General features: G+C 37.2%; 1 protein-coding gene across 6 annotated transcripts in view; it reads left to right on the forward strand.

The window, feature by feature from the left end:
• FBLN1 (fibulin 1) overlaps nucleotides 1–26,708 on the forward strand; it is an 82,637-nt gene that overhangs the window by 36,075 nt on the left and 19,854 nt on the right. For 4 of the 6 annotated variants that reach the window (XM_046940064.1, NM_204165.1, XM_046940088.1 and 1 more), the window contains 11 exon segments: nucleotides 511–612; nucleotides 1,750–1,887; nucleotides 3,671–3,808; nucleotides 5,844–5,987; nucleotides 6,839–6,967; nucleotides 7,456–7,581; nucleotides 8,052–8,171; nucleotides 9,008–9,139; nucleotides 9,699–9,822; nucleotides 22,554–22,696; nucleotides 24,701–24,832. In XM_046940064.1, the coding sequence (XP_046796020.1) occupies nucleotides 511–612; nucleotides 1,750–1,887; nucleotides 3,671–3,808; nucleotides 5,844–5,987; nucleotides 6,839–6,967; nucleotides 7,456–7,581; nucleotides 8,052–8,171; nucleotides 9,008–9,139; nucleotides 9,699–9,822; nucleotides 22,554–22,696; nucleotides 24,701–24,832 (1,428 nt within the window). 6 annotated transcript variants of the gene reach the window in all.

Here is a 26,708-nt window from a genome sequence, read left to right on the forward strand (position 1 = left end):
TAAACCTTTTGTCACCCACAATACTCTCTTCTCCCTTTCATGTTTCCTGCCTGCTGAATAGGAAAGAGCACATGTTTTAGATAACTCAGGAGTATGATTCTAATATTGATAGGATGAAAATAAAGCCTAATGCAGGTAATACTGAAATTGTTTCATTAATTTATGGCAGTGCATCTTGTCATCCCTTCTGTATGGTAGCAACCATATAAAGCTATAACTTCCCAGACAAAATTTTAGGAGGTATCTGAGCTCCCAGCATTTTCACTTCAGGTTCTAAAAGTGATGAGTTATGAGCAACTGTTTAATTTACTTCCTCCTTGTATTCTCTAATGATAAAAAGAATCAGTAATTTCAAACACTTCTTCCAGTGTTTAGCCCTTTCCTTCTTTTATATAAGTGTATGTTTAGTTACTTTTAGAATAAATCAGTAAGCAACCTGTAAATCAGTGGTTTTTTTCAGTCCCTGTAAAGAGCCTTCTAATTTTAAACGACTTCTTAAAATCTAATTAGGTGGTGGTCCCTGCTCTCAGCAGTGCAGAGACACAGGATCCAGTTATGTCTGCTCCTGCTTTGTTGGATATCAGCTTCAACCAGATGGTGTCAACTGTGAAGGTAAAAGAACTAAAACCATTTTCTTGATGATTATCAACATGCTTATTTTAAAAAAGCAAAAATAGATTTAAAGAAAAAAAAAATCCAGTCAGAAGAGATCAGAATATTCTTACATACACTTATCCCAGGTGGGAAAGGATGTGAGATCTTAAAAAAGTTTGTTTAAGTAGAATGTTGGAAATAGTTTGAAGATGGAACGTTAGATCAATAGAGCAAGTGGAGGATTCGGAGTAGAAAAGATGCAGGAGATCTTGAGCTTCTTATTGTGAGTAAAACAAATAAACAAAAACCTGTTTTCTTTTACTGTAGTATATAGTAAGTGGTAAAACAGATGAAATAGAGTAGAATTGTCCAACTTGCTGACAGAAAGTTTGGAAGTTGTTGATACTGTTAATCACAGGGGAATACTTGAGCTATTCAATAATAAAAGATGTTACTCATCAGGAGTGCCTTTTTCTCTCATTGATTGAAAATGGAGTCTGAGTAAGTAGATCTGATACAAAATTCAGAGTATAAATTAGATACTGATGATTGGTCAGATTAATACTAGCCTAGTGTGAAACATAAAAAGGAAGAACTTTTACATTTGACACACATGGGTGCCAAATACTCTTATAGATTCAAAGAGAAAATGAAAAATTCCCAAAATAAATGTTTTTCAGTAGCTAGAAGGTAGAAGATGAAAAGTTGCAGTCTGTGGGTTGAGCAGTCCTCAGGCCATAGGTGGGATCCAGAGCAAAGTAAATTTTTCTGAGAGTTTGCCTCATTCATGAAGTCACTCTAGTTGTCTGCTGCTGGACACAGCCAGATAGTTGTTGGTTCTTTGCTCTCATTTAGTACAATTTTTTTCCATTTTTCAATACAGTGAGCCAGCAGTTGCTGGTCCTGTTAACAGTGGGGTCAAAATGTCTTTACTGACTAACACTCTGAGAACATAGATGAGCAGCCACGTTGTGAGCTTGTGAATTTGGGGCCAAATCCACACAATTCTCTGTATCCTTATGCTCAAAATAATGACTGCTTGAAGGTATGCCCACTACTAGCCTTTGATCTGATCTTTTCTCAGGGATTTCTTTTTCTTTTTTTTAATTTACACTCAATTATTTGTTTGTTTGCCTTCCATTTTGCATATTCTAGATATTAACGAGTGTATCACTGGGACACACAGCTGTGGGATTGGACAAACTTGTGTCAATACATTAGGATCTTTTCGTTGTCAGCGGGACACGAGCTGTGGAACTGGTTATGAGCTAACTGATGACAGTCGTTGCAAAGGTATGTCCTGGGCAGAGAAACTGAAATCTTCCAGACTTGTGTAAAAAGGAAGAAAGAGTGACCAGGTGTTTCAGTTTCAAAATGCTAAGGTAGATGCAGCCTGCCTTTGTCCTCAGGAGGTTTACATCTGTTACAGAGGGATTCCGTTCTTAAACACAATATTCTTAAGGATATAAAACTTGAAAAAAAAAAAAAAAAAGGTTAAAACTACTGTTGTTGACTAGCTATGTTTGGAAAAAAAAAGGGTAGTAGTCTTTTTTTTTTTAAATTTATTCAATAAATGACTGATTCTAAGTTGCATTGAACTAAAATTATACAGTTATGTACATCCATTACTGCACCTGACACGCCACCTTTGCAGAGGTACAAATTAGCAGCAAACTCCATTTGTTGTAGAATTGATTTTCACCATGAAGAAGTATGTCCCTCTAGAGCTTAGAATTGTTCAAAAACAGACTGTAATTTCATTGCACTGAGTAAGTGAACTTAGCCAAAATTCTGGGTAAGGTTTTATTATAAGAACTGATCAGTGAAGTTTAATGGAGTGGGGGGATGGACGAGAGCAGAAATAAAAAGAACTGATGAACTCCAACAGAAAACCTGCAAAATATGCAGACAATAATTTTCAAATTATTATGGTCTAACTTTGTTCCCTTTCAAGTAAAATTTCTACTGATTTAAATTATATCAGTTTCAGGCCAACAAATTTCTTACCAGCAACTATTAACAATATTTCTCTGATGGAAAAGTGGTAGTACAGCCATTAAATTATGCATGCTGTTAGCTTTAGAAATTTCCTATCTGGATAAGATATGTTAATAATGTTAATTATTAACATTATGCTAATAGTAATGAAAATAGAAGAGGAATAATCTTAGTATATAATTTTTAAAAGCTTCGTAAAATGACATGGAAAATACTTGTCTCATTACTGAGTTGAGCCACATGTGAAACTCTGCTGATTTATCCCCATTCAGTATTAAACCATCACAAATTTAAAGCAGGCTCCATAATTATGTTCTGAATCTCACAGGATTTAGCAGTTTGCCTCTCCTGTTTTGTCCACTGCATCAATGGGAAAGATAAGGCATCCTATAGCTAGGAATTGCCTTCATTTTAATAATTTCAGCAGATTTCTTTCCATTGCAAGGTGGCAAACACAAAATTTTAGTTATTTGCATGTGGACTAGGTTACATTCCTGGCTAAAGCCTTGCTATTCCTTATCTGTTTTGTTTGAATGATAATTTATTCACAAATATTTGTTTTCTATGATGAACTAGAATGAAATATTAAATTACACAGAAATCATGTTCATTTTAAAGCAGAATAATTTAAGGAGACCTTAATATGGATGAGAGCCAAGGTCAACTAATTCCCTTTTGAAAGAAATGAACAACATCTACATTGAGTCTAATGCTAAAATTAACTCTTGGACATGTAATTAAGTTGCACTGGCTTCAAAGTTAAGCCTATGCATAAGTACAGTGCTGAAGCAAGACTGAACACTGCTGAACATGGTGCTTCAGATGCTCTATAGTAATTTTGAACCTTTTAGTTTGGAGAGTATGCAATGGTGTAGTAAACACATACACACACATATATGCTTTTTTCCTGAGATTCTGTTTTAGGCAACAGTTCAGACTGATTCTGGTTCATTGCACTGAATTGCCCAAGATGTGCTGTGGGTTTCATCTGTCTGACATTCTTAACTGTGTGTTGTATTTTAAATGTGTTGAAAATGTTTGTCAAACTCCTAACAATTTTTTTTTTGTGATGTACCAGATATTGACGAATGTGAGACTGGTACTCATAACTGCCCCCCCGATTTTATCTGTCAGAATACTCCAGGATCTTTCCGTTGCCGACCCAAGCTACAGTGCATGAATGGGTTTATACAAGATGCTCTAGGCAACTGTATTGGTAAGATATACTCTTATCTCAGCGAATGCTTAAGTGCTGCTTATGAGATAAATTATACCTTCATTGGGTAAGTTCTGAGCTTCTCAAGTCATTCTTCATGCATGTATTTTTCTATTATGTGTTTTTTCTCTTCTTTGAAGATATAGCTTTGTCCTGCAGGTAACATTTACAGACAAAAGCCTTCTAAATACGACTTAAATACTGAATCTGTGAGATTTAAGTACTTAAATTACGTGGCTGCATTTGAATTTTCATTAAGTCTTTGGGGATTTTATCTGGAAAAGAAAAATCAGGGGAAAAAAAAAAGTGATATGTATGATCTCCCACCATCCAAAAGATCTTAGCTAAAGCTTAGTACAAAAACTGTAAGTTATTATATCCTCTGTAACAACTTTGTCTATACTAGCATGCAGAAGTTCTACAGGTATATATGTATATGTAGGTCTTAGTAGACTTATCCCCCTTTAGTTATGGCTTATGAAGAATCTTACTGTGTACAAGTCATGGGCCAGTTATAATACACTGTAGAGAGAAGTTTTATTTTAAAGACTGCTTATGAACTGTGTGCCAACGCCTTGTTTCCAAGACATTTCATATTATTGTGAGGCTTCTACAAAATAGAATTGGAACCTTTCTGTAAATATGTTACAATTACTACCTTCCAGCAGACTCTAAATGAAATTGTCTCATGTGACCTACCAATCTATCAGTTACTCCCTTAAGTATTATTTTCAAGTCTCAACCTAACTAAATTACCCCAGCGGCAAAGCATGTTTTGAACTTGTGGAACTGGCTGAGCAGCAGCAGCTGCCAGTTCTAGCTCATTGTCAGTCCCATGTTCTCCTGACCATCTCCTACTCTGCAGCGCTGAAATCCGACACTGGCAACACTGATGCTGAAAACAAAATTGAAGCCTTTAAAATGAAGGCAGCTGATGACTGGGCACGTCATCTCTTTGAAGACATACATCTGCCATAGCTAGCACTAGATCCATGGCTGTAGGAGTTAGCATGCCCATGCTGACATTAGTAAAGCCACACCGATCTGCAGCAGTAATAAGTATGTCCCCTAAAATAAAATAATCACCAAAACAATTTTACAGGTGGATTTTACAAAATATGAATCAAAGGCTGCCCTATGTGGAAGTAGGAGGCAAAAAGTATGAAAAATTTACTGCCTTTCCAGCAAAGGAATACTTTGCTTAATATCATACCAACTGGAAAACAGTAACTCTTCAGCAGTTAGCAATGCCACAGTACAAAATGATATCATGTCTCAGTGATATAGGGAGAAAAAATTTAGGCTAAGTATACACATGAAGCTGGACATTGCTGAAGGTTATGAGATACAGGCTCATACACTCACAAGCAATGACTGCTCCTCCAGACTTCCAGATCACAGGTACATTAATATTTCAGTTTGATGAAGGTTGACTCCTGTAGCCATTGATTTCTCACTCTGAAACTCCTTTTCCCCAAATAGCATGTTGCTAGCCTTGGTTAACAGCAAGTTCCCTGCTTTCTTAGTTAGATACATTGCACTAGATCATACTCTAATATAGATTAGTTTCATTTCATTACATATTCCGGGGTTTTACTTTTTAGGCTTTATTTTTAATAGGCAAAGGGTATCTGTGTCGCAAACTGATATGATGTCTAGTTTGTAAAAAGATGAATAGTGGAGAGATGCATAGTCTTTTGAATACATACAAGAGCTCTTTAGGTTCTTACATGTTTCTATAGATAGCCTACTAAGAGACAAGGCAAAGTCTCTATGGTGAATACCTGGTTGAACTGATAAACTGAGTTCTTGGTCATCTCTTTGTGCTTTTAGTGGAGACTTTCAGAGGCTTTTAAATAAGTACAAATTCTATACCCAATTTCCATTGCTTTTCCATACCTCTCCCAGTCTTAATCCCATAGTCTAAATTATATAAATTTGTGCTTTCCCATGAGTAGAGCCTTTCAGACCACGAAGGATGTAAGAAACGTGTTCAGGCAGCAGATTATTACATTAACTTGTTGTGCTCTTGCAGATATCAATGAATGCTTGAGCACCAACATGCCGTGTCCAGCTGGTCAGATATGTATCAACACTGATGGCTCGTATACCTGTCAGCGAATCTCACCCAGCTGTGGCCGAGGTTATCATCTCAACGAAGATGGAACGAGATGTGTAGGTAAGTAACAGTCCAGAAAAATAAAACAATTTAAAGAAAATGAACCACACCTGTATATAGTGGCCTGTTTCTTGAAGTCTACCCAAAGTTTGTCTTGTTTCTACAATCAATTCTTGATCCTATTATTTCCCTCATAACAGTCCCAGCACATAAACAATGACAAAGATCCTCTCTGTCCTTCAAACTCATAAACTCTGTGTGCTGAGAAGAATTAAAGTGACGATCAACCCAGCAAAATGACATTATTAATGTCCCATCTGCCACTCAATGTCTCTCAGAAGATAGTCAAAAACAGTTGAAGGGCATATGTGCCTTGATCCGGCATTTAGCTAAAGTGGCTTTTTCAAAGAGAGGTGTTTTGCATGTGTTTCTAATTATTGTATGTGTTCATCAAAGCACAACTGTCTGTGGTCCTCTGACATCTCACCTTAGCTGAAGATTTGTTCCATGAATATTAACTATCCATAATAGAATAGTTTTTGCACCTAATTTCCTCCAAAGATTATCTGTTTTCCTGATTACTTTTTTACCTTGCAAGTTCATCAATATTTGCAGCACAAGTGAGAGATACCTGGTTCAGTAAAAATTTTGCATTCGAAAGTTTGCATTTATTACTCTGATCTTCTTATTGAAGCTGGTACTTAGATCAGAGTCTTCATTTCTGTTTCAAAACACTTTGCAACTACCACTGAAGGAAGCCTGTGACACGCTTGTAAGACAGCAAGAATTTATACTTTATTTTATAGATGAAAAGGGCACACAAATATGCATCTGAACTAAGGGTTAACGTGTTGCTCTTTTCTCAACTTCCATGCACGGAAGTATACTTCCACTCACTTCTCTTTTTTTAGATGTGGATGAATGCTCATCTTCTGATCAGCCATGTGGGGAAGGACATGTTTGTATAAATGGACCGGGCAATTACCGCTGTGAGTGCAAGTCTGGGTATTCTTTTGATGTCATCAGTAGAACTTGTATTGGTAAGTTGCACCTATTAACAATGGCATTTTAAAAAATGAACCTGTGTAAAAAACATTATTGCTCACTGCATGATCTTTTTCATCTGAAAGTAAAATTGACTGCTATATTGTTTATATAAATCTAATACCATACTAAAAAGATACTGATACTTTAAAGGGAGATGTATTAGTATTGTCAGTGTGTACTTGATTACATTGTTATAAGGTAAGATTAGGAGAGTGCATGTAATTATTTTCTGTGATATTTTAACATGCACTTACAGCAAAACATTCCTTTGAAAGATCAAAGTGACTTTCTTCTTACACAGTTAATTCGGTTGTGCACCAGGATTGTTCTAAATGAATACTCTGAGCAAATCCGTCCCTTTCTTTCAAGAAAATTTACATCTGGAAAATAAAAATCAAACTCAAGACCGCATTCTCATCCAGAATACTACTGTAGGGAAGCCAGACAATCCACAGATCTCTGTATATATTTATCATTACAGATATCAATGAATGCAGACGCTATCCAGGCCGCCTTTGTGCTCACAAGTGTGAAAATACTCCTGGTTCCTACTATTGCACTTGTACCATGGGATTCAAGCTTTCATCTGATGGCAGGTCATGTGAAGGTACTGCTGTCATAAGTACTGACCATGTAGTATGAGATGTAGCTGTCGTTCAGCTATTTTTGTTTGATTTTAGCTCATAAGACTGCAGTGGAATAGCATGATAAATAACCCATTTGGTGCCTTTGATTACGTGAAGGCTATTATGATTAATCAAAGGCACTGCAGTCCACAGTTCCAATATACTGGCTCTTTGGCTAGATGATGTGACCAGTTCTTCACAACCAGCCTTGCTGATACCCAGAAGTAAAAATGCAAGTGTGTTACTAATGACTCCCTCCAAGTCACACGCCCTGAAGGACAGTGGGAAACAGGTAGCACATAGTAGCTTATACTGCCAGACCCTGTTGAGGGTAATACATCCAAAGCCCATTACGTTCAGTTATTTTTCCTAAGTTTTGCTTCAGTCCTGTATCAGGAGTGACAAATATACCAAGAAATTTGAGTTTCACATATTTAATTTTGCGTTTCAGATTTAAATGAGTGTGAGAGCAGCCCATGTAGTCAAGAGTGTGCCAATGTGTATGGCTCCTATCAGTGTTACTGCCGACGTGGCTTTCAACTTAGTGACATAGATGGAATTTCATGTGAAGGTAAGAACTGACTTTGCAGATAAAGGATGAGTTGGCATTTTTTGTTCATGCCAAAACATACATAAACAGTTCCATACAATCTTAATTGTTGCATTTTAACGTTTGATTCTTCTTGGTATCTTCCTGTGACACACTGAAACTGTACTTAATGATCTCCCATACATATCTTAGTCTAGAAATACCTGTGCTTGCAAGGTATCATTTTGTTGTTTACAATGAACTGTATCTTTGCATACTCTTCTACCTTATCAGAATTTTTTTTTTTTCCTGATCTACTAACAGAATTTCTCATCTTCAGGAAGTGAAGATACAGACATGTATCACATTATATTACTATGTAGTATTTTATATATCTTCTTTTTGTGGCTTGCTCTGAACGAATGTTTAAACAGCCTTTGCTCAAATACAAGGAAAATGTGGTTGGCACTCTGCTGACAAGATCTTGAAAACACAAATCAGATGTCTGGGACTTACTAGACAGTAAGACTTTGGGCAAAACATCTAATTTTCCCTTTAATAAAAATAGAGATAATACTTTTCTCTCTCTCCCTATAGTAAAGTTGTTCATGAATTCATCAATGTAAAGTGTTACTTCACATATACAAAACAAAATCTGACTGCCTCTTAGACATTTATATTGATTTTAATTTTCATTCCTCCATTTATTTCTGACACCCTCTATTGACTAGAACCACCCTTATTTGATATTTTTTTTTCCATACCCCCAAACAAGAATCATGAAATAGTGTTTGAACCTCACAGTATGAATACCATACATGTGCTCTTGGTTGAACATGATGCAGACATAAGAAATTAATGCTGTTTTCTTCTTGCAGATATTGATGAATGTGCTTTACCTACTGGAGGTCACATCTGTTCTTTTCGGTGTATTAATATTCCTGGGAGCTTTCAATGTACTTGTCCCTCCACGGGTTACAGGTTGGCACCCAATGCACGCAACTGCCAAGGTGCGTCCCAATAGCTGCAGGGAGACTTAACTGTGGGGGGATTGTGGGCTTCTGAAAACTTTTGAGGTTTTAAATTTTAAAATGCACCTTTCCTACATCTTTATAGGCAAAGTAATCAATATCAGTTTGAAATCTGTAGAGACTAATATTTTATAAAGAAATAATTAAGAACCTATAAAAATTTCTATAGAATTCCTGTAGAATGAAGTGAAAAAAATTATAACCATACTAAAGAATTCTAATCAACTCAATGAAGATTCCCACTGTGAAGTAAATATGTTTAACTGTCAGAAAGAAATATCATCATGCTATGGACATTCCATCAAATATTTAGGTCTTGTCCACTTAGTGGCACTGCTGCTCTTCCTTTTCTTCTTCTTGCCTGTTGTTTGGGTTAGTTTTCTTCTTTTTTGTTCTCCTACCTTTTCTACCCAATCCTATAATAGTGTTTAATTGCACCCCATATTGTGTTGTACCTAATATAATACTTTCGTCATCTGGCAAGTGCAAATACAGGAAAAGCATATATTTAACCCACTCTTCTTTTTCCATTTGGCAGATATTGATGAGTGTGTTACAGAAACTCACAACTGTTCTTTCAATGAGACCTGCTTTAACATCCAGGGAGGGTTTCGCTGTCTGTCTTTGGAATGTCCAGAAAATTACCGCAAGTCTGGAGATACGTAAGTACTTTCCTTTCCAAAGTACAATCTTCTGGGGTGATTCTCCTTCATGTCACACTAATGCTGACCGAATATGTAAGGGATTCTAGCAGATAAGTATGTTATTGGTAGGCTTACACTATACTTTGCACACACTCTGGTCTCTTTTTCATAGTCCTCTTTCAGCCCCTTAAAAGTTGCCGCGTGTCAATTGTTTGCATTGTAATGATCTCTAGAGGCATAAACTGATGTTCTCTCTCTCGCTGCCTTGTCTGTTAGGAGGGTTATGTTGAGCTACAAAATTCTGACTTTCACCCTCAGTTTTTGCTTACTATTACATTCCAGTGACAGAGTCATCTTTTATACTGTCTCTTAACCTATGTCAGGGAAAGTCTATGCAGTCTGATTTCTAAAACAGGAGAAATAGATATGGGAGGAGGGGCAGCTGGCAGCACATTTACACCCATCCTAGGGTGCTAGCAATGTGAAGAAGTTGCAAAATATCAGTAGCATAAGTATATGGCTGATGCAGATGGCTATTTTTCCTCCTGTCCCATGGCTTTATGGCCAACCATACTCCAGATGTTTTTTAGAAGGCTGCTCAACATTCTTCTAATGTGCACCATACCCAGGTAAGTGTATGCATCAGCTGGAGAGGAAAGCTGATAAATCACATTTATCCTCAGCCTGCCATTGCTCTTCACAGTGTTCATACATCCCCAATCCCTTTGATGAAGTTGAGTATTCTGTACCTTCACTGTAGAATAAAACTGGTGCTTATCTTCCTCTGAGAGACTCTGTTGGGTTATTTAGTTTCCATTTAAACCTTAAGCTGTAAAATGCCATGTAAGTAGTTTAGCAGATATATTTGATAAGAATGTTACAGAAATTCATTGTATAAAAATGAGTATTTATAAAATATGCTTGTATTTTAAAAGGCATCAGTAGTAATTAAATTTTTAATTACTGTTGTCACATTAGTAAATGAGAAGTGTCTCATGACATGAATAGACTGTTTATTTGCAATATCATGTAACCTAATTGAAAAAAAGTCATTTGCAATGGGCCACTAGGCAGAATTAGCAGATTTTCACTCTTATAGAGATCCTAGTTACAAAGGTCATTCTATGAAATAGATATAAACACATATTCCATTTTCATCTTGTTTTTTTATCTTGGCTTTTTTTTTTTTTTTTTTTTTTGGTATTTTTATGTATTGAAAGTGTTGAAAGTTATGGCTATTTGAGAAGGTAAGGATCTTTTTTTGGAAGTAATAGGATGTATGAATTGTTTTTCTGTCTGGGTTGTTACAGCTCTGTAATGGCTTACTGTGCCTAACTCAAACAGATTAATAGGGAGAGATTCTTCTGATGTGCCAAGACTATAATTAGGCGGTGAGTCAGACACAAATCCTGTAGCTGCTCAGTAAAGTTCTAATTATTTTAATTATTTGAGTTATTATCTTCTTGGATTTATTACGCTTCCCCCTCTCAAAAGCTACAGACACAGATCCTAAATGTATTGTCAAAAAATGTCTTTTCATCAGTGAAAGAGAATACAAGTATATTATCCTTATTGCAAAATGTCCAGGTTAGTTTAGTGGACAAACAGATACTCTTCTGGTTAGCCAGAGTGATTCAGCATACCTGAATCAAGGTGTATATTTCAGGTTACCTTGTGCCCACTGGAGATCAGTTCCTTAGTATAGTTCTATACCACCTTTTCTACATCCAAACTAGTTTATACATTCTTGAATCATTTATTTTTTAGCATATATGAGGCAACATACCTGATAGCTAACTTATCCTTGTTAGCCCTTGCATGATAATGACATTAAATCACTTTTTCACCGAACCTTGTGCCAAAACTCTAAAATCAAAATAGTTGGCTTCTTGTAACACCTATCTATTATCAATACAAGTTTCCTCTCTTTCATTCGGAACACATTCCAGTTCCACCAACTTGGCACATCATAAGAAAGACAATACGTTTTCCCTTCCTATCAAGTTGGCACCTCACAAGACTTTCTACTCTATACCCCTAATTTTCTTTTGATCAGCTATAATTTAATGAGTCTCAGTCCTTCAAACGAAAGTTTTTTGATTCTTAAATTTTCCTTAAAGTCCTTATGTACAGGGAACTGTTGTCAGTGATCCAAAAATTCCATACCTAATACCTTTAAGGCAGAGATTTTTGCATGGTGGCTGTAGCAGAGATGGTTGCCATTGGCTGATGTAATTGGAGGATTGTCAGAAGCTACAGGCTGAAAGCTCAGAATGGTGTACAGATATGCTCTGCTTTGTGAGCAGACACCCTGTGTAAGCTTCCCTGGAGACTGGCGAAGTGCCTGGCATGGTGTGGTCTGCAATGTAATAACTTTTAACTTTTTCAAGGTCATAAAACATTTGCTTAACTTTTGCTTTTTTTTTTTTTTTTTTTCTTAGAAGCCCATAGGCTTGGTATTTCTCCAAGGATAATTATGACTTACTACTTCTCACAATAGGACTTAACTTGCTGCACTGCCCTTGCCAAACACTTTTTGTTATCAAATTGCATAACAATTAAATTCCCTTTATGTGACACTGAAGTCAAACATTTGTAATATTTAAGCCAAGAAAAATAGTAGTAAAGATAAAGAAGCAGTTATGGTGGTATGTGGAAAAAAAAATGTATGCCGCATTGAGCCAGATTGGGAAATATTTTCTCATTATTAGTACCTGCTTTTAACTGCTTAGAAAGATGCCAAAATGTAACCAACGTCTGAAATTTTACATGCCAGGTGTCTGATGCAGGCTCAGGTTTTGGCAAATTTCTTCCAAAGCAATTCAGTTATTTCCAGGAACAAAGACAGGCAGAAACAAGTTGTTTCATGTACATGAGAAGTTTTGTTTTGTTTTGTTTTAATTTAACTGTTTGGAGCAGAAACCTGAAATTGTTAGGATATTACTTTTGCGCTTTCCGTCATCCTTACCAAAAGCCTCTGAAATTTCTGAAGTTAAAAATTTTTGCATAATAGCAGCTAGCTTTTTTCATATGCCTTAGAGAATAAGGACCTTGACGCTTAATCAGCCCCTATGTACCAAAATAGGACCAGGTCTACCAGAGTATTTCTGAAAGATATTTAACTTTTGCTGCAAATCCTTCAGTGATAAGGATTTCTCAGCATAACAGAATTGTAGAATGGCTTGGATTGGAAGGGACCTCAAAGATCATTAAGTTCCAGTGGCAATTGTTCTCTGTGTTTGACTGTCCTACTCAGTGCAATTTAAATTCTCTTGTCTGTAGAGAGGTCTTTCTATTTTAGCAGCAAACGATTCTTTTCTCATTAAGGACTTTCAGCCCTTAAAGCAGTCTAAAATGTGCATGTACCAAGACTGTCTTAGCCTGTTCCTACATACGAAGCAGCCAGATCTTCCCTGAAATGTTAGCTCCCAGCTGTCCTGGGCCCAGCACTGCCAACCTTGACAGCTCCTGAGCATCTTTCCTTTGTGCTTTTATGAGTCAGACTTAATGAAAGGTGTTTCTAGTACGAGTAAGAGAGGAGCCAACTCACTAAGAAGGAAAGGCATACTTAGGGCTGAGGCTGAATGTAAGGAGGGACAGATCTGAAGTTGTGATTAGGAAAGGAGAATTAATCTGGGAGATGCTTGAAGGATGGAAGGTAAAATCAGGTAAAACAATTTAGAGAAAAGGGGGAAAGAAACCGTGGAAATTAGTGCAGAGTGTGCAGACCATCAGAGCAAGAAATAGTTTGGGGTGATTGCACAGAGATATTAAAGAAAAGTGGGACTAGAATCAGGTGTCAGCCAGGAGAATATGGAGCAAGAACAGGAGAATTGGCACTGTAGAAAATCCTTGTAGCAAAGGTTTGAGTAAGCAAAAGAAAGATGATAGGAGGAACGAGCCTGGTTGAGAAAGACGGATGAAGGAATCAAGGATCATAGAGTCACAGAGTGCTTAATGTTGGAATGGACCTCTGGAGGTCATCTGATACAAACACCAATTCCAGGGAACAGGACAACATGTAAAGGCTCACTGCTGAGAACTAAATGGAGATGGGTCTGTCTTTTACTTCTTGAAACTAAAATTTCCAGCTTCAGAAGGGAGGAACATGCAGAGCATACGTCAACTCTACCAACTTCCCACTCAAGCTTGAAGTGATCTCCAGATTTATTCTGTGGTTAAGAAACATTTGTGGAAACCAGCCATACGTTGGTTTTGTTACCTTTAAATTCTGGTCTGTTTAAGACAAAAATCATTTTCCCCTGCACAGTTGTACAGTTGACCTAAATGTGGAGATGTAACGTGGAGATGTGCATTATATGCATGATGTAATGATGGCTCATCTGGGCTTTAAGGTGCGGTGCAAACTGCTGATAAAGATATAACTGAACGCCTTTGTAGTGGAATATGTTGTAGGGGGTACAAAAGATAGTTACAGTTCTGAAAATCTACAGTGATGGATTTCAGAAATGTGTAGTGTATAATTTGGTGATAATACTTGGTTTGTTATTCAGCAAGTTGAGATAGTTTCCCTATATGAAGTAAATTGCCAAGCCATAAATCCTGCTGAAAAAGTTCTTTTCAGTGTATGAGCAGTTGTTGCATACCACTCAACTTCTTCTGGAACAATATAATAAATTGCCTCTGCACCATGTGAAAACCAGACTCAGAACTTAAGAAGAAAGACAGAATATTTTCTTATGTAGGAAATGAGATATTCAGTCTCTAAAATAGAATCTCTTTGGTTTTGATAGTTTTATTTTCGTTTATATGTAACTGATATTTGGTACATAAAATTTAGCCTATTTGTAATTCCTTGGAGCTAGTATTTCATCTAAGTAAAGAAACTCAGTAGAAGAGAGTAGGAAGTGAGCTAAATATCAGTGAGCTAAATAATCAGAAACAAATTCAGGAATAAGCAGTTAATAACACTGTACACTTATTTTTCTAGCCCATGTTCCTCATTGCACAGATCTAGAAGGATGCATTTATAGTTTCCTCACTGCCTAGTGGTGTGCATTTCTCTGGCAGCATACCTGTACCTCCTCCAGCCCATCCCTTCTCCTACAGGTTGCCCTATGATCCTGGGCACACTATCATATGGTGGTCAGGCATAGTGACTGCACGGCCACTTCATCTTGAGATGCCAGAGAGCTGGGACAGCACCCAGGGTCTCGGGCTGCTCACTCACTAGCAGTAGGCTACTGAATACTCCTGCTGTATGATTTTCTTCTGCCCATGAAAGGTGGCATTTAAATAAGGCCTAGAGAATACACCATGACTTAAATGCTTGTTGCTTATTGCCTTTGTGGTGCATGACCCCAGAATGAACTCTGGCTCTTGAAAGCAATAATATTTGCTATCTCTTCTTTGTGGTTATTTGAAGGAACAATTAGCACACATTAACTAAATGTTACTAGAGTGAAGCGCAGTGTATAAGTGTGTACCACCAAAGAATAAGATAAAAGATGATGAATTTTGGATAATTCTTAACTCCTAGCCCCAGGCATATCTGTCTCCACAAATACCTTTCTAAATCAGCACAGTGTCCTTTTCTAAATATTATGGAGTTTGGTTTTTTTGGGTTTACTTTTTTGTTGTTGTTGTTGTTCTTTAAAAAAAATCTGTCTATTGTAAAACATTTTACTTTTATAAAAAGGTAAGTCGTGGTACCTTCATGAACATATACAGGCTTCCTAAAAGATTTACATGGAGAAAGCAATTTCAACTAAGAACTAAGAAATTAACTGTGTTGGCTTGCTTCATGATTTCAATAAAACCAAGTAGCCTCCTCAATAATTTGCTAAAGCTGAGTAAGTCTCTTTTGTGGAATTAGTGATGACATTTCAGAAAAGAATGCAGAACTTACTATACCTGAAAATATTCCTGGAGAATCCACACTTAATTAGATGGCCATCCTGTGAAGACTTGTGTTTGCTCTTCACACATATGAATAGAATTAAAAATGCATTTAAGTCTTCAAAGAATTGCTTTGTACTTTGGTTTGCAAGTGATATTAAAAGAAAGCATACAACTCGTTAACTGAAGAACTGAGGGTGCTTTTAACTACTCTTTTTGAAAATGCATATTTTGCATATAATGAACCGCAGTTCTTTTGATACCAGATATTCCTGATAAAAGCTTAATTTTATATGTCAAAATAAAATAAATGAAATGGGCAGTCAGATTTCTTAATACACTGTGGGGGAATAAGAAGCAAACTGTTCTTTCTGGCTGGAGCATTCCTCTGTGAAGAAATGAATAAACATGTTAGGTTCCAAAATCTTAGCCTGTGGACTGAATACGGTACAAAGTTCAGAGATTTTTGTATGTACTTTCATTGATTCATAGCTATTATGAGGCAGATTTGGAGCCAATCTCATAACCTGATCTTACCGAAATTTTGCAAAGTCAACATCCAGCTTAAATTGTCTGTCTACCTCTACTTCCATTATCTATCAAGAGAATATTCTTTGTTTAATTCATCAAATTTTAATTTGATGAATTGGGTGTATTTTTCATCTGAAATTGATATAATCTTTCCTTTTATGCAATATTCTCAACGTTTCTCAAATCCAACTTTACTTCTTTCAGTGGCAGAAAAGGATGAGATTTTTCCTTTCATAAAGATATGGATTTCCAGTGCTGACACTGGGTCTGAGTTCAGTGTTTGCCAGCCTGTATGGGCAATCTCCTTTTATTAAGATGGATTTGTTGCTGTAATACAGTGCTCAGTGATAGCATTAGCAGACCAACATTTCCTCACTCATGAGTACCATTCCTGTGATTTGAGCCTGCCTAAGAGTGTACTGAATGTGTAGGGTATATGCTGGAGACATCAGGCTGTTGGATTTTTTCGGTTCTTGCCTAGGAGTGTGTTAAAATGACTTACTTAGGTTGATTCTCTTCATGGCACAGAGAAATACTCTGCCATCTCAGGAGGAGGAAGAAAGTTTGTTTTTAAAGCAAATAAACTTGAATATACAGTGAGGAATCAAGTTTTATGTTCTCCTGAATGCTGTCAGATGATGAATGTACACAGTGCAGTATCTATAGTGCCTCTTCTCAAACACCAACTCCTTCTACAGCTCTACTTCTAAACCTACACTGTTGTTAAAATGCAACCCTAAAGGGACATCCAAACTAGGACACAGCCAACTCACCAGTCACCTAGGATAATCTCTTTATTTAATGTATATCCAATCAATAAGATAGTAAAAACTTCAAGGTAAAAAATACAGAACTGATGTTTCTCCTTAAAAAGTATGATCTGAGATGCCAGACCCAGTCCACCTGTGTGTGCAAAGAGTAACACTTCTGAAATTGGCAACCCTCCTTCAAACACACTAACTACAGACAAGTTCATCCTCATTTAATAAATATCCATTTGTTGTATAACTGAGCTGCCAGGCTGAAGAATGGATACAGTATGCAAGTCAACATATCTTTTCCCATCCCCACTGCCCTTGCTTTCCTATCACGCTTGCTGAATGTACGCTAATCTTCCTCTTGTCTTGTGTTCTCACTTTTCTTGCAGTCGCTGTGAGCGCTTGCCTTGTAATGAAAATAAGGAGTGCCAGAGCCTGCCTCTGAGAATAACCTACTATCACCTCTCTTTTCCTACCAACATTCAAGTACCCACCGACATTTTCCGCATGGGCCCTTCCAATGCTGTCCCTGGGGATAAAATACTGCTGTCCATCATCAGCGGGAACCAGGAGGGTTTTTTCACCACAAAAAAAGTGAACAACCACAGTGGCATTGTGGTCATGCAGCGGCAAATCACAGAGCCCAGAGACCTTCTTCTGACAATTCAAATGCAACTTACCCGCCATGGAACTGTCAACACATTTATTGCCAAGCTTTTTGTCTTTGTCTCTGCACAGCTTTGATCTCTAACTTACAGGCATAAGTGACTACATTTCTTCTCTTGAGAGTAGCTTGTTTTTTTCCCTCCAATTTTAATAAAGTTTTAGTTCATCTGTTGCATGCTGCACTTGCATTTTATTTACCACGATCATTATAATTCTTCACTTTCCCCCATCACTGAACATCCCAATTTTGAGAGATTATTCTGCATACTGAGCATCATTATAAAAAGCAGAAATAAGTGCACATGAAGTAATTATCTGAACGTACTGAAGACTGAAACTATTAAGTTGCTTCACTCACGGGTGGAATTGGTGTCATCTGAAAAGACACAACTCCATATGCTTAGGTCTAAATTTTACAGACAGATACATAATTTGCTGAAACATCTTTAAAGAATTTAATCATATAGGATATATGTTTTTGTTTTTTTAAATCAAGGTGAATCAAAATGGCATAACTTAGGGCCTTAGCATCTCAGAGATGCCCGAGCACAGAATTTGCTGTGAAAGCATGGAGCCAGATTCTCAAGCTGCACCAGTTGTCACTGCTGTTGTAGTTAGTGTACCTGTGTTGATACACACCAAGTGCAAATCTCACTTATGTCTTATCAGGATGGTATAAAAAAGAATCTCCTCAAAAGAAGATGTATTTTAGACATTTTTTCATCCTCTTTTCTGTAGAATTTCCATTGAACTGTACAACTAATGATGACAAAATAGCAATGTACTCCTAGCAACATTAAGTTAGTAGCAGGGATTCACAGGCTATGCCCTGAGAAGTATCTACAGGAATATTTGAATAAGATATTAGTCTCATAACATTTTAATTTCTCTGACATTCAAATCAAAGCTGGTAAATTTGAAACTTTAAAGACCTGCCAAAGTAACAGCTCTCAAAAGTCAGCTAGAATTCTAATATCCAAATGGTTCTTGCCTTACTTCTATGATATCAAGAGCTGTATAGACAATACAACTAGAACTTCTTCGAAATTCTTTTGTATTTTCAGCTGGAAGAGGACTTATTTTACTCTTCAGTCCTTGTATTGATACATATCAAAAGCTCTGTCCCAGATGATCTACAAATCAGTGTTCATTGACACCATCCCGGGCTCAACTTCTCTACATAGGCAGAACAGTCAGTTGACAGATGAATGAGGAATAATCAGTGTGAAAATACATATTGAAAACATCTACCTATGTAAATACAAAGAGCCGGCAAGGTACAAGGTTAGAAACTGGAAACCTCCTAAATCAAGTTCACAAATCTTTATCACCTGAACACAAGGAATTTCTTTATTTGAGATGTTGGGCAGCCTGATCCAGTGCCTGATTTAGTGGTTGGCAACCCTGCCCAGGCCAAGGTTGGAACTAGATGATCTTTGAGATCTCTCCCAACCCAAGCCATTCTATGACTGTAGGATTAGCTGCAAGCTGTTGGCTCTTGGGCTCATTGTAAGCCAAGGACTAGACTGGGACGTGATTGCAGCACTGTGCTAAACAATTACGTATTCCCTACATTAAAGCTTATCCCAGCTGGCTGACAGGAGTTCAAGTTCAATGAGGAATGCCAGTGTTTAATGTGTCTGTTGATGCATACTTATAAAGCTTCCGGAAGTTGCCAGTGGGGATGGAGTCCCCACATTAAATACTGAAAGCACAAGCCCATTCTACATGATCAAATGAGGTTTATTGCTGCCCTAGAAGATGCTTGCATATAAATGCCCTCTGGCTACCAGTTCATTACGAGGCCATAATTAAGTAGGATAAAGATTCAAAAGCAACATTTGTTTTTGCAAGCACTAGTATATATTTATTTGGCAGAAAAAGAAGAGAGTGTAAGAATCTGGTCCTCAGTATTGTAAAATTCTACCATATTCTATCATTTCATTGCATTTAGCAATTAACTCAAGAGGACGGAGATTGCTATTAGATGTACTAATGCTACAGCATAGCTGAAACTTCCAGGAAGATGTAATTACATAGCACAACTTATGTGTATGGGTCTTTCCAAATGAAAATGAAATCAGGGCTCCTGTTCCAAAGAACTTACTCAATGAACCCAGAAAAGAATATGAAAATGAAAGACGCCAGACCTCAAGAAGAAATTAAAAAAAAAACATATTTGTGATAGAGGAGGCAACTTCAAGGAAAGATTTGAATAAAGAAAATTCTCAGCATATAGAAACAAATGTTTTCAATCATAGCACCCACTGTTGGAGGATGTGGGCAAAAAAGGAAGTCTTCAGCTAGCTCAAATATCAATTTGGTGTAAGGGCAAAATAAGATGCGTGTTGAAAACAGAGCACATCATTAGTAGTAAATAGTGAGAATTTGAAATGAACAAAGAAATAGTTTGATAAGATTCCTAAATATTTGCAGTCAAAGCATTGGAAGAGCAAAGTGTTACCAAGTGCATTCTGGATAAACTGAAGTAATTAGAGGAGACAGCAAGAGAAGGGACACCAGAGAAGGAAAATTTAGGCAGTAGAAAATGAAAGCACAACTCAAGTTCATCAGTGTGGATGGAGCACACACACAAAAGTTGAGTGATTTCTAAGAAAAGAGAGAAAAGATGCAAATAAATAGAGCTGATACAAAACCTTGTCATGCATGTAATTACAAGCTGGATGGATCTATGCACTAGCTTTAGTTCATAGCTAACAAGATCACTTGTGGTCATTGTGATCTTCCATTTTCTAGATACATAGGGTACCTAGTTCATGTCAGAATGCTTTACTCCAGTGAATCAGAAGGTTCAATTATGAACATGTATATTACTTAGGGCTTAATTACAAACAAATTAATTACTTTTTTTGGATGAGAATTTCAGAAACATTTGCATTTGTCAAATGTTCAAGCTGAGGTTGAGAGTAAAGCTTCTTTTCCTTCCTGGGAAGGAGCAAAGGTAGTGTGATACTAAGGACTTCATACACTCCCAACAGAATGGTTTTGCGTACAAATCCTCATATCTGATGATAGCTTTGAAAATTTAAGATTCTGTATGTATTGTACCAGTACTTCAGCCTAAAATGAATTACACAAGCCACTGGTTAATGGTGTCCCTCAAACCTTTAGAAGACCCCATTGTTATTCTTTATGTGTTATGTAAAGCAAAGAGTACTTTCAATTAAATATTTCAGGATTCTTAAGCACGCTATTGGAAGTAAAACTAGCCTGAGTTGCCTGTTATGAGCCCAGCATGGTAAAGATTCTCTATTTGTTTATATGTCTGTATATGTGTAAATATCCACTAAACTCCCATATACACAGTAGGAAAAAAAAAGAGGGAGAGAGGGAAATACGCATGACTGATGCACATTTTACCTCAGTTCTATTTTTTATGTGTTTTGAAATAGACCACTGGAAGTAGTCTGTACAATTTAGCTCTTCTTTATTGCAGAATTGCAAGGATCATCTAGCTGCTGGAAATCTTTTCTTGATTTGACAGCTGGGTTTTAAAATAAGAGAGTACAGTCTGTTGTTGTAGGTCAGACTGCTATGTCTATATACGCAGAATTAATGCCATCATGAGGCATTTCAGCAGAAAGCCTTGTTCTCTTCACTAATGTTTAGGAAATCATGAAATTTTGTACCTGAATAAAGATAGGAAGTAAAGGATCTCTCCTGATCTGTATCCTGATCTGAGAGCTTCACTCTCAAAATATCAACTATGGAATGACAAACCAGCAGATGTAAATTAATCGAGCTTCATTGCCATCTCTTAGAATATGCCAGTTCACATCTGTTGAAGCATGATTTCCTTTTATTATTAATAAAACCATAAAGCCCCTTGAAATGCTTTAAAAAGATGGCTTCTGGGTGTGGGCTTGGGTAACACATTTTGAAAAGAGCAAGAACCATTTGTTTCTAGAGGTATCTGACAAACGAAAGCTTCCATTTTTGTTTCCCATTTACTCAGTGAATTTTTCTTTCTTTTAATCTTTTAATTCCCTCACTCTGAAACTGCAGTCTTTTCTTTCTTTTACTGAGAAATATGAAGAAATGGGCAGGTCAAAGTTGACATCGTTTGTGGGGCTTAGCCACATTGTAAGTCCCAGCACAGCCCTTTCATCTCTCATGAACACAGACTGGGTATTGTGTGAAGTTCTTGAACTGTAAGTGACTTTAAATTCACTCTGGTGGACAAGGGTGAGAAGAAGTCATTTAACTTTTAATAGACTTTCAAGGCCGAGTGAGCAGCTGGTTGAGATGGAATATGGAATGACCCTTACCATTTCCCCAAACTTCGAACTCAATCTTTGAGGTTTTGAATAACGTGGCTAACTTTTACCTCCCCCAGTTTCCATTCCTCTGTGTTTTCTCAGTTTAGATGGAAAGGGTTGTGTGTGAAAAAGACTGAAGAGAGGCTTTTCTGATTCTTGCTGCACAAAAAATTGCAAAAAAACAACAACAAAAAAAAACCAAAGTGGACCTTTCTGAGATATCCTGCCAGATTTCCAGAATGGATACAACTGTTTCTACTTTATATGACTGATATCAAATTGAATACAAAGAGTGTATTGTGGAAATAACCCTAGTTCTACTTAAATTGGTGAGACCATGCCAAAGCAATGCATCTGAAGACCTGGTTCTGTTGTAAGGTGACTTTATGGTATTTTACACTACAGTTCTCCCAGATTTTACACACCTGACTTGACAAAATGGGTTTGAGGTGATTTTGACTGCAACTCTTGGCCAAGTCAGTTTTTTTTTTTTTTTTTTTTTTTCCTGTGGACTAACAATTCTGCTAATCTGCTTTTGTCAACGTTTTTGAGGAGAGGAATGAGTACTTATATCCAGTTTCTAGCTCCCTGGATTGCAAAACACAAACAAATTGAATTTCAGGATATATATGCATCTCTCTCTTGTTTCTCTTAGTGTCAGACTTGAAAAGACAGATACTATCCGTTGCATTAAGTCTTGTCGACCAAATGATGTCAACTGTGTGTTGGATCCAGTCCACACAATTTCCCACACTGTCATTTCACTACCCACATTCAGAGAATTTACAAGACCTGAAGGTAAGTGGTTTGTTCCTTGCTCCATTTAATAGACTACAACGTATAAAACCTCCACCGGAAATCCTTGCCTAAAGCCAGACTAACTACCAGTGCAGTAAAATGTTTGCACAGTTCAAAATTATAGTGTACTATTCATTTAATTAAAACCTTCAATATCCAGGAGTTTTAATTTTATGGAGCAAAAAAAGTAAATCTGAACTCTAACTCATACAACTTATCAGTATAAGGAAATACTGAGTCTGAATTCCCATTTACCACATTTACTCATATAATAGCAGTGTGCCCCATTGCTTTTTCTTCCCTCTTGCAGATTTTACTGTAGGAAGTAGGTACTCCTTATACTTTTCTCATCTGTTTACAGACTGTTGCAAGCTACTGGCTAGTGGCTTGTTCCCAGGATATGGCCTTTATCTCCATGTAGGCTCTAAATCACAAAATGTAGTATGCATTTATACATCTAGTACTGTGATTTGCTGACTTTTGACCTCTGAAAAAATTACTGTACGTTTTCTAAATATAAAATGAAGGGAAATTTCTATAAAATAAAGGAAGGGAAGAATTGGCCAGAAAGATTTTTAAGCTAAGATTTCCAAAAAACATCCCAGTGAATAGCTGTCCAGTCATCCAAAAGAAGTTTTCCAGCCCCATGTGATGCACTCTAGTGGGTATTTCTTTGGTTCCTTCATTTTCCGTGGTACCTGGGAGCCTTTGTGTCCTGAAGTTCCAGAAGTTCCAGAAGGATTACACTCACTTTCCTTAATTCACATATAAGGAATCAATCTTTTGCTACTTGCCATTTGTATTCACTTTCAGGTAGCTTTACTGGGATTTACCTATGCACCAAGAGGTGAAATGACTGCCTTCATCTCAGCTTCTTTGTAGGATAAGCCACTCGGCAAATTGCCATGTGATGAAGACACCGAGAGAGAAGAAGGGGAGGGAGAATAGGAAGATTATTCTTAAGTTCCTATTTCTGATCCACCCAGAGTCTCAGCCTTGATTCTTCAGGAAACTGTCCTAAATGAAAGCTAAGGGTGATTCTTCATGTCTCTATCAGTCACTCTCAGTCCCTTCGAGATAGGGACTGAGAGCAGGACAAGAGACATCCCAATCCTTGTTCAATTTAGCCACCAATAACTTTGATGCAGAGGTCTGCTCTAAAAAGTACTGGGCATGCTATCTGCCTTAGCTGGCCCTACTATGCACAGAATGGAGGAATGCCCCATAGCCACCTTTACTACCATACACACTCTGTCTGTTTCACCAGATGTACTGGCAGCAGAGCTAGGGATTTACCCCAGGACTCTTCCCAAGCAGTTCACTCAGTAGTCCATCATGATTTAATAATGAGACTTAGCAATCTGAGAGTAATACCAGAGCCCAGAAGACATTCCTGAGCTGTAATTCACTGCATGGCCTTGGGTGAATTCTTACAGATCCATGGTTTGGTTTCATCATCTGTAGAGCAAGGATAATAATGTGAATAATAAAATTTATCTCCCTCATGTAAGGCTTGAAAAATAGTGGTTTTTTTGTTTGTTTCGTTTTGTTTTTGAACCTAAATACCTCCTCCAATTCTTAAAAAGACTACAGTTTGTCATATTGATACTTTGTGTGACTGCCTAGGGTAATGAGAGTTCAAAGATATACCTGTTTGGTCCCTCTCCTCTCCCCACCCTGTGGATCCTTAGCACTGTCCTTTTTATGTACATGCTAGAGGTCTGATGGATTTCTAAGAGTGGTCTTTCTGGACTCTAATGTAACAGTGTTTTGGCTTCAGGGCTTCTCGTATCGTACAGGAGGAGAAAATAAATCTATCTGAATGTTCTCTTCCCCACAGAAATTCTTTCTTTCTGTTTTAAAAGACAAATGAGGCGGAAAGAGAGAGGGATATTAGTCTTCCGCTGGCTTTGAGAATAAGTCATTTTGGATCAAATGCTGTTGGGTTTCTCAGTGATATTTTCATTTCTTCTCAGTATATTCTATGATACCTTTTATTTGCAGAGATCATTTTTCTTCGTGCCATTACACCTACATATCCAGCCAACCAGGCAGATATCATATTTGACATAACAGAAGGAAATTTAAGAGAATCCTTTGATATCATCAAGCGTTACATGGATGGTATGACAGTGGGTGAGTAGTCATTTCTACCTACAGTACAGTACAGTTTCATATTTCAATAATATTGTACAACAATGTCAGAGATCTGAGCAGTTCTTTCACACCTTGTTTCTCAAGGCTCCATTGATTTGATGTTTTCTTTCTCCAGTGCAGTATGACTGATTTGTACTCATATCGCCATTTTTTAAAAATTATTCTTAACATCGGTGGCCTAAACCTTAATTTCAGAAGCATTTTAGATTTTTTTTCTCCAGAATTAACTCTAACTGCAAATGCAAATGACTTAGCTTTAAAATTATAGGATTTGTCTGTTATCATCAGCCCAAATATAAAATGTACAGTCTGTCAGCAGAGAGACTGTAAATTTAATTAACTCTTCTTTCTTGCTTAAACAGCATGGCATCATCTTTTTTGGATAATAACCAAATGTTTATTGCCGGAATGAATTTTCTGTTCTCTGTTTTAATATTAACTAACACGCTAGTTCAAGTGTAAACTAATATCACTTTCTGTTGAGGGTAAAAGGGATCTGTCAAATGCTGTGGTTTACAATAAATTTGAAAACCAGAATGGATCATAGACATTTGATTTACACACTCATTTTGGAAGAGGGGAGATTTACTGGTATGTATGGTCATGTTCTCGACCTGCAACTCATCACATAGGAGAGAGAGGCTGCAGGACAGTGTGAGATTGCATATTATGAAAGGTTTCTTCCAGAGCAGGGCTCTTTAGGAGGGTATAATGTATATTGTATCTAGTACATAATCTGTCGAGTATATCTGGTATACATATATATATACATACAGAAATGTATTTAAAATGTTTACTGTGATTTGGCTCTCACTCTGGGACACAACATACCCAGTTGTATCTGGCAAATGATGTGGAAGTCACAGAGCAGGAGCAGTTTGAGTTGAGTTCACACAGCTGCGTGTGAATTGCTACTGCAGTGGTAGGGGAATATTCTGTGATTGTCGTGATCAAAGAATGAATATACACGAGCTGCTCTGAAGGTAATGCCTCCAGTTTTGTTATGTTGGCCCATGGTGTCAGAGGCAGATGACGGAGGCTCGGCAGTAGGGGTTGAACATTTCCACCGATATTGTGTTACATTTTGTTGCCACACAACAGCAGAGGGGCAGTCTGGCAAAATGGTGTCGGACATGGAAGATGTCACTGAATTCCACCATGTGGAAAAAATGGGACCCGCTGGCATTCATTAACACTTGCTGAATGTTTATGGAGACCAAACAGTGGATGTGAGCACAGTGAGGTGGTGGGTGGTACATTTTTAGGAGTAGTGACTGGGACAGTGGGTCACCTCTGCTGATGCAGATTTTTACAAGCGCAGCATGCAGCCTCCTGTTCATCGCTGGCAAAAATGCATAATTAATGGTGGTGACTGTGTTGAAAAACAGTGTTTTGTAGCTGAGAATTTGTTCTATCAAATGCTGCTACTGCGCTCTTTGTATTTGGTGTAGTTTCCATGGAAATAAATAGGAGGCATCACCTTTGGAGCAACCTAGGTAGCCGATGTGCTTTATTAAAAAGTAGTATTTGATTACACCTTATTAATGCTTATTTATGAAAATAAAGGATGACAGTTCCCAGTGAACACTTGTGCTTCAGCATGTGAATGTGCAGGCTTTGCTCAGCTTTACACACACACTTCTAGGCTTGCTAGCAGGATTTTCTGGTCGGAGAGAAAAATCATTGTTCTTCCATAAATTTTGTGATAAGCCATATTCAGCATGATCTGAAGGTGGCACTGTTGCATTTCAGAAGCATGATAGTACAGTGTCAGCTGTACAAAGGTATTATGAACTGTAGATAAAATAAGTCATTAGGTTTATATTTCCTTCTTTATCAAACAGAGGTATACATG

Source organism: Gallus gallus, chromosome 1, assembly GCF_016699485.2.
Source record: "Gallus gallus isolate bGalGal1 chromosome 1, bGalGal1.mat.broiler.GRCg7b, whole genome shotgun sequence".
Lineage (NCBI taxonomy): Eukaryota > Metazoa > Chordata > Aves > Galliformes > Phasianidae > Gallus > Gallus gallus.